Below are 10,117 nucleotides of genomic sequence, written 5' to 3'. Positions count from 1 at the left end.
CATTGGCAACGCTGTTCTGGTGAACCTTTGTGCACTAGGAGCTGAGCGGAGGCCACTACCCATGGCACGAGGGCCACCAGCCAGGTGGTAACAGATCCCAGCCATTCCAGAGAAAACGCCCAACCCAATTCTGTGCATGGAGCTCCCAGCAGCTGAGGGGCAGTTGGGCTGGGATCCTGCTTCCCTCTCCTGACCCCAAGCCTCACACCTAGAACTCCCCTCAGCATCAGAGCAGAACCATACACCTTGGGCTGGGTTCAGCCTATGAGGTCAAAGAAGCCAGATACCACGGTGACGGGCACAGTCTCAGAATCTGAATAGGAGGGAGGTGCCAGCTGGTGGCCAGATCCTCAGCTGGTGCTAATCAGCACAATTCCAGTGAGGACAACGCAGCTGAGCCCGTCTCCACCAGCAGAGTTCACTGTCATTGTTAACCCTTGAACCTACCGAGGGCACTTAGACATTATAGTGCCGGGGGCTCATACCAGTAGCTAAGAGCCACATACTGCCCTCTTATACTGTAGCAGAGACGGTCCAATGGACCCACATGGGGTGACCCCGGGGCTGTCCCAGTACAATGGCCAGAGAGAGCTCTCTGACGCCAAATGGGTTCCCTGGTTTGAATCTGGAGGGTCTGCAGTGCCCTAATGAACGGTGCCTCTTTACCCTCGCAGCTCTGCCCCCACCTCAGCGGTGCCGCACACTAGCAGAGAATGGACCCCCGAGGCCAGATTCACACCACACTGGCTCATTCAGACAGATCTAGGTTTATTGAGCAGCTAGGGGCAGAGGCAACCAGACGCAAGGTGCTGTACGCTGCTGCTTTGACTGTCCATGGTGGAATGTCACTGAGGACAAGGCAGGCCGCTGGGCAGCCAGGTTGGTACATAGGGTTTAGATCAAGCCATCCTGGAGACAAGGTGCTTCCATTATGCAGGGCTCCAGCCCTGCTCCTTCCCAGGGGATCAGCCACGGATTCAGCCCCGGCCACGCTGATTCCTCCCTCCCTTTCCCATTCCAGGAACCGGGTGCCAAGGCTGGCCGACAATCTGCCCTGGAGCAGGGCTCGAGAACTCCCCTGGCACGCAAACACAGCCCTGGGTCTGTGCTGTGCTCCCCGAGCCATGCTGACCGGGGCCTTTCCCAGGCATGGCTGGGGAATGGGCAAGGCCCAGCAATGCTGAGGTGCGGGGTACAGCACCAGCCTTACCAACCCCGCAGCAACAGCCTGGGACGGCTACAGCAGCACCTGGGGCCACTGCTGTCGGATCACCAGTCGGCTCGCTCTACATTTCTACCACGCTGTCCCAATGCTGGAAACCTCCCTCCCCGCACCTCCCAACAGCAGGGAGGGAGAAATTACCCTTGCTTTATGGAGGGGAAACTGAGGCTCAGAGAGGAAAGGTGACTTGCCCAAGGTCAGCCAGTGAGTCAGTGGCAGAGCTGGGAATAGGCCCCAGGCATCCTGACTTCCAGTCCCCTCCCCGAGCTGGGAATAGGACCTGACTCACAATCTGCTGCTCCTATCACTGACCCAGACACCCTCCCACTTGAAATATTTTCCACACGAGGGACGTTCTGTACACGTCTCTCCTCCCCTCCTTCCGCCCCCCATTCCCATGCACTGAGCCTGGCATAGCCAGGTCTAGGATGGCCGGCAGCATGGCAGGCCAGCGGGGGACAGCCTGAGCCACGCAGACTCAGCGACATTATTGCCCCAGGCAAAGCACCACCCAGCCCTTCCTCCACTCATCTGGGGCAGCGCATCCCCTGGAGCTCACAGAGATCCACATCAGCGGGGCAGGGCCTGGGGGTGCCAGTGAGGGAACCCTCGAAGAGCGCAGCCTTCCCCTGTGATTGTATGGAGAGGCAGGCAGGAGGGCGATGCGGAGGTGGGGAGCCCCATCGCCTGGGCCATTTAAAGCTAGAGCAGGCGGGTGCTCAGAGACCACAGGAGCGGGCAGCCTGGCAGCCCCTCACAGGCCTGGCGCAGTTGCTTCGGGGGGGGGGACCTGTCGTGCCCTGGCCAGACAGAAGAACCACCTCTGTTGCTCACTTCCATGAGGAACCACGGCCTGCCCCCAACTCCAGCTCTCCAACCCCAGGGCTGCGGTCCGCGTGCTCGGGGTGCCCGCTCCACGCAGAGGGAGAGGTGGGGGGCAGGAAGGCAGATGCTGCTTGATGCTGCCCCTGATGCTGCAAACGAGGACTGGGGGAGGATGCACGGGACATCCACAGCTCCCATCTGCCTCTAGGGGCTGGCCCACAGGCTAAGAGCCAGCTTGTTTGCTCTGCCAGAGCTACCTGCCCTGGTGGCACAGGGCCCGAGCGGTGGGGAGAGGAAGATCCACCCACCCTGAGAGCTCGCCCACAGCCGTGGGGGTGTTTGTCCAGCAGACCTGTCTGCATACACCTCCGCTGCTCTGGTTACAAGGTGATGGGTGCAGGGGGGGGATGCTTGTTCGGGAGCTGTCTGCTTCCAGCCACAGCAGGGTTTCGAAGCGGCTTCATGGGTGGTCTCTCCCCCCCTCCGCAGAACGCCAGGGCAGCCTGGTAACGGAGCGAAGGCCAAAGTCAATTAGCCGGGGAGAGCTGGTGCCGAACTCCCACGGCGAGATGGCCTGCGAAGCCTCCCGAGGAGGAGAGCGGGCCGGGGCTCTGCCAGCCTGTGGGAACGGTGCCCCGAGGGACTCAGAGCCAGCCCCATCGCTTGGGCCCCTTCCCACCGCGCTGGCTGGGCAGGGGGCGTGGCGCGGCCGGTCTGGTCTCTCAGTGGCTGTGATGTTCAGGAGACGCCGCGGTAACTCGCGCTGCCTAGCGGACTGGCCAGATACCACCGGAGCCGGGGGTGTGCGCGTGGCCTTGGCCAGGCAGTCTCTCTCTCTCTCTCGCCAGGACGCTCGGGGCCATCGGCCGGCGGCCGCTCCGGGGCCGACTGTCCCTGCGCTTGAAGCGACGGCCGTCGCCCGCCGTTCCCAAGCCGCGCTGGAGGCCCGGGCGCCGAGTGCTCGCTAGCGAACCAGTCACTTCGCACGGCGCGGCGGCTCTGCCGGGGGTGAAGCCGCGGCCGAGCAGGGACGGAGGGAGGAGGCGGTGGACAGGCGGAGGCGTAATGACAGGCGGAGCAGGGGGGCCGGTCTCTGGCGTGCGTCGCACACCCGCACGCTCCGGGGGTCCGTGGCTGGGATAAACCCAGGCGGCGTGCACAGGTCTTCGGCACCGGTGGGGGCCAGAACTCGCAGCCTGTGCTCCCCAAGCACCCCCTGCAAGGGGGTCCCCGTGGCGGCAGGCGTGCTCGCGAGCAGGTACGGTCGCGTGGCGGGTCTGCCATGCCAGCGCGCGGAGCTGGGCGTGTGCACCCCCCCCACGCACGCCCACAGCAGGGCCTGTCACAATGCCCTGCCCTGCCCAGCTCCATAGGCAGGGGGCGCCGGGGCGGGAAAGACCCAGGCAGCAGGCAAGGGAAGCCAAGGGGAGCTGGAATCCGGGACCAGCACCTGCTCCCAGTTACACCAGAGTTACCCGAGCACCTGCACTGGGACAGGGCACAGGATGGGGCCCTCCCCTGGCTGTGAGGACGAAGGAGGCTGTTTGGCCGCATCACCCGGCCCCCTCACCTGCCCCGTCCTCTGTGCTGAGCCTGGCTCCTGGGGTCTTGGTTCCCAACGGCCGGGGGGGCCTGGCAATGGGAGGGCACTGCCACAGGCAAGGGGTGACCCCGACACGCACCACTCCACGGCCACGCTGCCGTGACCACCCACACGCACCACTCACGGCCACGCTGCCGTGACCCCAACACGCACCACTCCACGGCCACGCTGCCGTGACCACCCACACGCACCACTCCATGGCCACGCTGCCGTGAACCCCACACGCACCACTCCACGGCCACGCTGCCGTGACCACCCACACGCACCACTCCACGGCCACGCTGCCGTGAACCCCCACACGCACCACTCACGGCCACGCTGCCGTGAACCCCACATGCACCACTCCACGGCCACGCTGCCGTGAACCCCACACGCACCACTCCACGGCCACGCTGCTGTGACCCCGACACGCACCACTCCACGGCCACGCTGCCGTGACCACCCACACGCACCACTCACGGCCACGCTGCCGTGAACCCCACACGGACCACTCCACGGCCACGCTGCCGTGACCCCAACATGCACCACTCCACGGCCACGCTGCCGTGAACCCCACACGCACCACTCCACGGCCACGCTGCCGTGAACCCCACACGCACCACTCCACGGCCACGCTGCTGTGACCCCGACACGCACCACTCCACGGCCACGCTGCCGTGACCCCCACACGCACCACTCCATGGCCACGCTGCCGTGAACCCCACACGCACCACTCCACGGCCACGCTGCTGTGACCCCCACACGCACCACTCCACGGCCACGCTGCCGTGACCACCCACACGCACCACTCCATGGCCATGCTGCCGTGACCCCCACACATACCATTCCACGGCCACGCTACCGTGACCCCCACACGCACCACTCCACGGCTACGCTGCCGTGACCACTCACACGGACCACTCCACGGCCACGCTGCCGTGACCCCCATACGTACCACTCCACGGCCATGCTGCCGTGACCCCCACACGTACCACTCCACGGCCACGCTGCCGTGACCACCCACACGGACCAGTCCACGGCCACGCTGCCATGACCCCCATACGTACCACTCCACGGCCACGCTGCCGTGACCCCCTACACGTATCACACCATGGCTACGCTGCCGTGACCACCCACACGGACCACTCCACGGCCACGCTGCCGTGACCACCCACACGGACCACTCCATGGCCACGCTGCTGTGACCCCCATACGTATCACTCCACGGCCATGCTGCCGTGACCCCCATACATACCACTCCACGGCCACGCTGCCGTGACCACCCACACGGACCACTCCACGGCCACGCTGCCGTGACCCCCTACACGTATCACTCCATGGCTACGCTGCCGTGACCACCCACACGGACCACTCCACAGCCACGCTGCCGTGACCCTACACACGTACCCCTACGCACTCACTCTGCAGGGCCTGTCTGCCCACTCTCTGCCCCACAACCTGGCTGCAGCTTGGCATCGCTAGGATAGCTCCAGGCTACTCTTGCTGGCGATGGAGGGGCCAGGCACAGCTCGCTCCCCACCACGTCAGGCTGTGTTGAAAGCCGGTGTCCCCCAGCCCTGCGCTCCGGCCTGTGGCGGTGGAGCCAGCCCCTTCACGGCCACGTCGGCGTTCTGCACAGACTAACGGGCTCCTGCTGAGAGACAGACAAGGGCTTGTGTAAGGCATTTGCACAGAATGTGCAGCAGGGTCCCCAGCCCCAGCTACACCCCCCTGCACCCCCTGAGCTGAGACATCCCCTGCATCCCCCAAGCAGAACAGGGATGCCCCCTTGCACCCCCTAAGCGGAGCGGGACACCCCCTGCACTGGGAAATGCCGTTCAGTTCCGCCCGTAAAACCAGCTGGGTTCACCAGTTCCAGCTCCAGGGCCCGGTCTGGCCCCAGCCCTTCTCCTCAGGAGCCGGGTTCGGGCTGTGGCACCGGACCCTCGCCATCAGCTGCCGGTTCCTGGCTGGCTGGGCACGTCCTGACAGTGCTGCCCTGACACCACCCTGGCCCCAGTGCCCCGTCGCCGGTGCCTTTCCCTCTCCATTATTTCTGCACCCCCCCCCGCCACGCCGGACACGGCCTGCCAAACCTGTCCCTCCCCCTGCCTGTGGGATGGGCACCGGCGCCAGGAGGCGGGCAGTGGGAAGCCGGCAGGGGCGGGTGGGAGAGAAGCCGACAGCCACGCCCGCGGGGGCAGCCTAAGCAGGGCCGGGGCAGGGTGTCGGGAAGTGGAGGGGAGACCCCCCCCCCGGCATGCTGCCTTGCTGAGAGCAGTAGCCATGGCTGCTTGGCAGGTGGCACTCTGCCCTCCGATGCAGATGGCAGAGAGTTGTCATCAGATGCCTATTACCCGGGCAGCTCAGTGCCAGCCAGGGCCCCGCGCTGCTAGGAGGTGGCTGGAGAGACGTAAAACAGCCCCTCAGCTTGCGGGCACGACAGCTCCCCTGGCAGGCGGGGGGGTGCCGGCCCTGGCGTCCCGGCCGAATCCCAGCAGGGGTGATTACATCCCCCGCCCCGGGGTCTCGTGACTGGAATCTGCAATTGGGCGGCCTGGCCTGTCCCGAATGCCGAGCGGTGCGGCCCTGCTGCTAAAGGAGGCCAGGGCCCAGGGATTTGCAAAGAGCTGTGGGGGTGGTTCCTGGAGAGGGGGGCATGCGGAGGCAGGTTGCTATGGGGAGCAGCTGAGGACGGGGCCGTGGGTCTGGCTTCTGTCCCCCGAGCCGCTCGGTCTGGCCCAGCCTTTCTGGCCTGGAGAAGGGGGAGCCCAGCCGCCCTGGATCAGCGATGGGACAAAGTGATTCGTTAATGGGCTGGAGGGAAAGGGCCTTGTTCAGCACAGGGCCCCGGGGGAGGCTGGGGGTCTGCAAACCCGACCTGGCCAGACCCAGCTGCAGGAGGGAGCTGGAACCAGCCCAGCTGCCCGTCCCGAGGCAGGGGGGCGCTGCGCTGGAAGGGCTCAGTGCAGCCAGGTGGGATGCGGGCTCAACCCCATCGGCAGGAGCTGGGCGACAGCCTAGCCTGGCACTGATGGGCCCCACTGCTCCCGTCTCCTCCTCCAGCCCTCGCCTTGTCCCCACTGCTCAATGGCTCCTGACCCACTCCTGTCTGGTGCCTGGACTCTGCCAGCTCCAGCTGCCTGCTCCCTTGCCCGCCCTCCACCAGTGCCACCCCGAGGTGCCCACCCCCGAGTCCCTGCAGACGGGCTCCCCTTGCCATGTGCTCAGCTCTCCAGGCAGGGACCGACCTGCCGAGCCCCTCTTCAGCGCTCGCATGGATCCTACCTTTCCAGCTCTCCTCCGCGCCGGGTTCCCCGTCTCTGTCTCTCGGCCCAGCGGGTCCCAGGGGCCATGTCTGTGGCACAGGAAATGGGGGGCACTGCATCTTCCTTCCAGGCCAGGACCGCTTTGGGGCTGGCTAGGACCACACGCTCTGCCCGGGTCCCCATGGACGTCAAACAGACTCAGCCCAGGCTGGAAGCTGCCGCTGGCCACAGAGCCGGGGGGTGGTTTTCTGTGCCTTCCCCCATCTGCACACGCATGGTGAATTGCAGGGCCCCACGACAAACGTGGAGGGAGGGGAGAGCCATGCAAGAGTCACACTGGAGTGCATTGCTGCCCCCTCACCTGTCACCCCCAGGGCTGAGCCCAGCACCCCACGTCGGAGCAGCTCAAAGAGCTGGCAGATGGGAAACCCCCTCCTGCCATGGGGAATCCACCCCCCAAATCACCCCAAGGGCCAGGATGGGCGTCACGCTGCCCAAGACCACAAAGTGCTTCTCTTCTCTGCCAGTACAGACGCCAGGGCTCTGCAGGCCAACCCCTCACCACGGGCCCACCGCCCGCTGGGATGGGGAGCCCTGCCCCACGCTGGGTGTGTGGGAGGGAACTTCCTCCCCACTGAGCACCGGGAGCCAGGGAACTATGGCCCCTGGTGGGACAGATGGAGGGAGACAGAAAATAATCCCAATGTAATTTGTTCAGACTTTGAGAACTGTCCCTAAAGTGCTACCCACAGGACGGGCGGGGGAGGAAGGGGGCCGCCCTCATGGGAGAGGGGCTGGGTCACCCTGTGTGAGCCACAAAGCCACCCTGTGCCTGCTGGTCAAACCATTGGACTGCCCTGCCAGCCAGGTATCCACAGACACCCCCTGCCCCTCCAAGTGTGTCACAGGGCTCTGCACCCCTGCACCTCCCCTATCATTGTGCACATCCCCCCTCCCATCCTCTGCGCACACCCCCCCGTCCTTGTGCACCCCTCATCCTGGTACACACACCCACACACACGTATTCTGTATATTGAAGCTCCAAGGTCCTTCAGCAAACAAACCACACAGCCGTCGTCAGGCAGACTGGCCTACTGGTTCAAGCACTAGGCTGGGACCCGGGAGCTGGGGGTTCAATCCCTGCTCTGCCACAAACTCCCTGGATGAGTCACTTAGCTCTCCTCTGAATGGTGGGGATGGCGCTCCCCCTCTCTCCCCCCATTGGTCTGTCTCCTCGGCTTAGACCGGGTGCCCTAGGGGGTAGGGACCGTCTGACTGTCTCCGTCCGGCCCCAGCACGACGGGGCCCCGATCTCAGCTGGGGCAGCTAGAGGCTGCTCTACCAGAACCAACCCCCCACCGGCAGCCGATGAAGTGCCCAAGCCGCAGTGCTGGGCGAGCCCCTGGCAAGCAACGGCCAAAGCATTCAGCCCGGACCTGGCGCTGGGACGCTACACGAGAGTGGGGCAGCCAGTTTCCCCCGGCGCCGTGCCCCCAGGCAAGGGCGTGGAGCCCCCTAGCAGGGAATCAGCTGAGTTCTTCAATCCCGGGGGAGAGAGGCCTTAGAAAGCAGCTCTCAGGCAGGGCTTTATTAATCGTCACCTACCTCTTCTCAGCACGCAGGGGCCAGCTCCCACCTCTCCCGCAGGAGCGGTCCGAGGCCAGCGTGCGGGCAGGCGTCTCCTCCCGCCCCACCCTGACACAGCCGCGTTTCCGGATCGTCATCTTTTATCCATAAATAGAATTCCCATTTCAATCCACGTCTCTTTACAGCAGTGTCCGAACCCAAGCAGTCCCAGCAAGGGGGATCCCGGCGCCCCGAGGCCCGGCCCCGCGCTTTGGTTCCAGAGGTAGTTTCCCGTGGGTCTGTGTAACACTGGTTGGTGGGGGGGGACGGGGACAGGGGACTGAATCCGGCCGGCGTCCGGGGGCCCCTACACGGAGCTCTCGTCCAGCTTGTCCACCAGCTGCGTGTGTTTCCGCTTCTCCAGGATCTTGCTCAGCTCCTCGGCGAAGGAGGTGGTGTACAGGGGCGAGGGGCTGGCCTCCTCCTGCTGCAGCAGCATGTAGCTGTTGCCGTTCATCTTGCGCAGCACGTTGGGCAGGGCGGCGATGCCGTTGGTGAACTCGGCCGGGAGGGGCGGGGGCGGCGGGGGGGGCGCCGGGGGCATCTCCCTGGCCGGGGAGGCCGCCGGCGGGGCCTCGCCCGGGACGATCTGCAGGCAGCCGGCCTCCCGGTCCAGCTCTTCCTCCGCGGCCTCCCGGGCCCTGCCCAGGCAGCTGGCCGAGACCGTCTGCAGCTCCACGGAGGGGGCGCGGGGGGCGCCCAGCACGTACCTGCCCTTGCGGCGCTGCAGGCAGGAGACGTGGAGCAGCACCGTGCTCAGCACCAGGCACAGCCCGCCCAGCACCGTGATGACCGCGATGTAGACGAACTTCATGTCGGGGGAGGCCTGGCGGGCGGTGCGGGGGGGCGGGGGGGCCGTGGGCGCCGCCGGCTCCTGGGGAGGCTCTGGCAGCACCGTCAGGGCGTAGGCGGCCAGCGGGGAGCGCAGGCCATTCTCCTCCCCGTAGCAGCTGTACTCCCCGCTGTGCTCCGGCAGGGCGTCCGTCACCAGCAGCCCGTCCGCCCCCAGCCGGAAGTGGCCCTGCCCGGCCGCCAGCCCCACCGTGCCGTTCACCAGCCACGTGGCCTGAGCCAGGTTGGAGCGCTGCTCGCACGGCAGCAGCACGTCGTCGCCCCGCAGCACCGTCCGGTTCTTCTGCACAGGGGGCGCTGGGGGGAGAGACGGGAGGGGCGGAGCTCAGCCTGCGCCCCATGGCCTGCGCCGTGGGCTGAGCCCAGAGAGCGCTCCCAGAATGTCTTGGGACTGCCCCCCCGCCCCGCCCCAGTGACTGCCATGGTAAGGCAATGGCTGAGCCCAGAGAGCGCTCCCAGAATGCCTTGGGACTGCCCCCCCGCCCCGCCCCAGTGACTGCCATGGTAAGGCAATGACTGAGCCCAGAGAGCGCTCCCAGAATGCCTTGGGACTGCTCCCCCGCCCCAGTGACTGCCATGGTAAGGCAATGACTGAGCCCAGAGAGCGCTCCCAGAATGCCTTGGGACTGCCGCCCCCCGACCCCAGTGACTGCCATGGTAAGGCAATGGCTGAGCCCAGAGAGCGCTCCCAGAATGCCTTGGGACTGCCGCCCCCCGACCCCAGTGACTGCCATGGTAAGG

General features: G+C 66.1%; 1 protein-coding gene across 9 annotated transcripts in view; it reads right to left on the bottom strand.

Annotated features, from left to right (window-relative positions):
* Positions 1-748: 748 nt before the first annotated feature.
* Positions 749-10,117, bottom strand: part of SEMA4G (semaphorin 4G) — a 108,324-nt gene continuing 98,955 nt past the window's right edge. For 6 of the 9 annotated variants that reach the window (XM_073354523.1, XM_073354520.1, XM_073354524.1 and 3 more), the window contains 3 exons: positions 8,504-9,673; positions 6,918-7,162; positions 749-5,283 (listed from right to left, as the gene is read on the bottom strand). In XM_073354523.1, the coding sequence (XP_073210624.1) occupies positions 8,832-9,673 (842 nt within the window). In that variant the 3' untranslated portion in view covers positions 749-5,283; positions 6,918-7,162; positions 8,504-8,831. The remainder of the gene's footprint in view (positions 5,284-6,917; positions 7,163-8,503; positions 9,674-10,117) is intronic. The other 3 variants (XM_073354521.1, XM_073354526.1, XM_073354527.1) reach the window with 3 other exon arrangements.

This window comes from Lepidochelys kempii, chromosome 7, assembly GCF_965140265.1.
Source record: "Lepidochelys kempii isolate rLepKem1 chromosome 7, rLepKem1.hap2, whole genome shotgun sequence".
NCBI classification, from domain to species: Eukaryota; Metazoa; Chordata; order Testudines; family Cheloniidae; genus Lepidochelys; species Lepidochelys kempii.
This window is presented reverse-complemented; position numbering and strand designations above follow the sequence as displayed.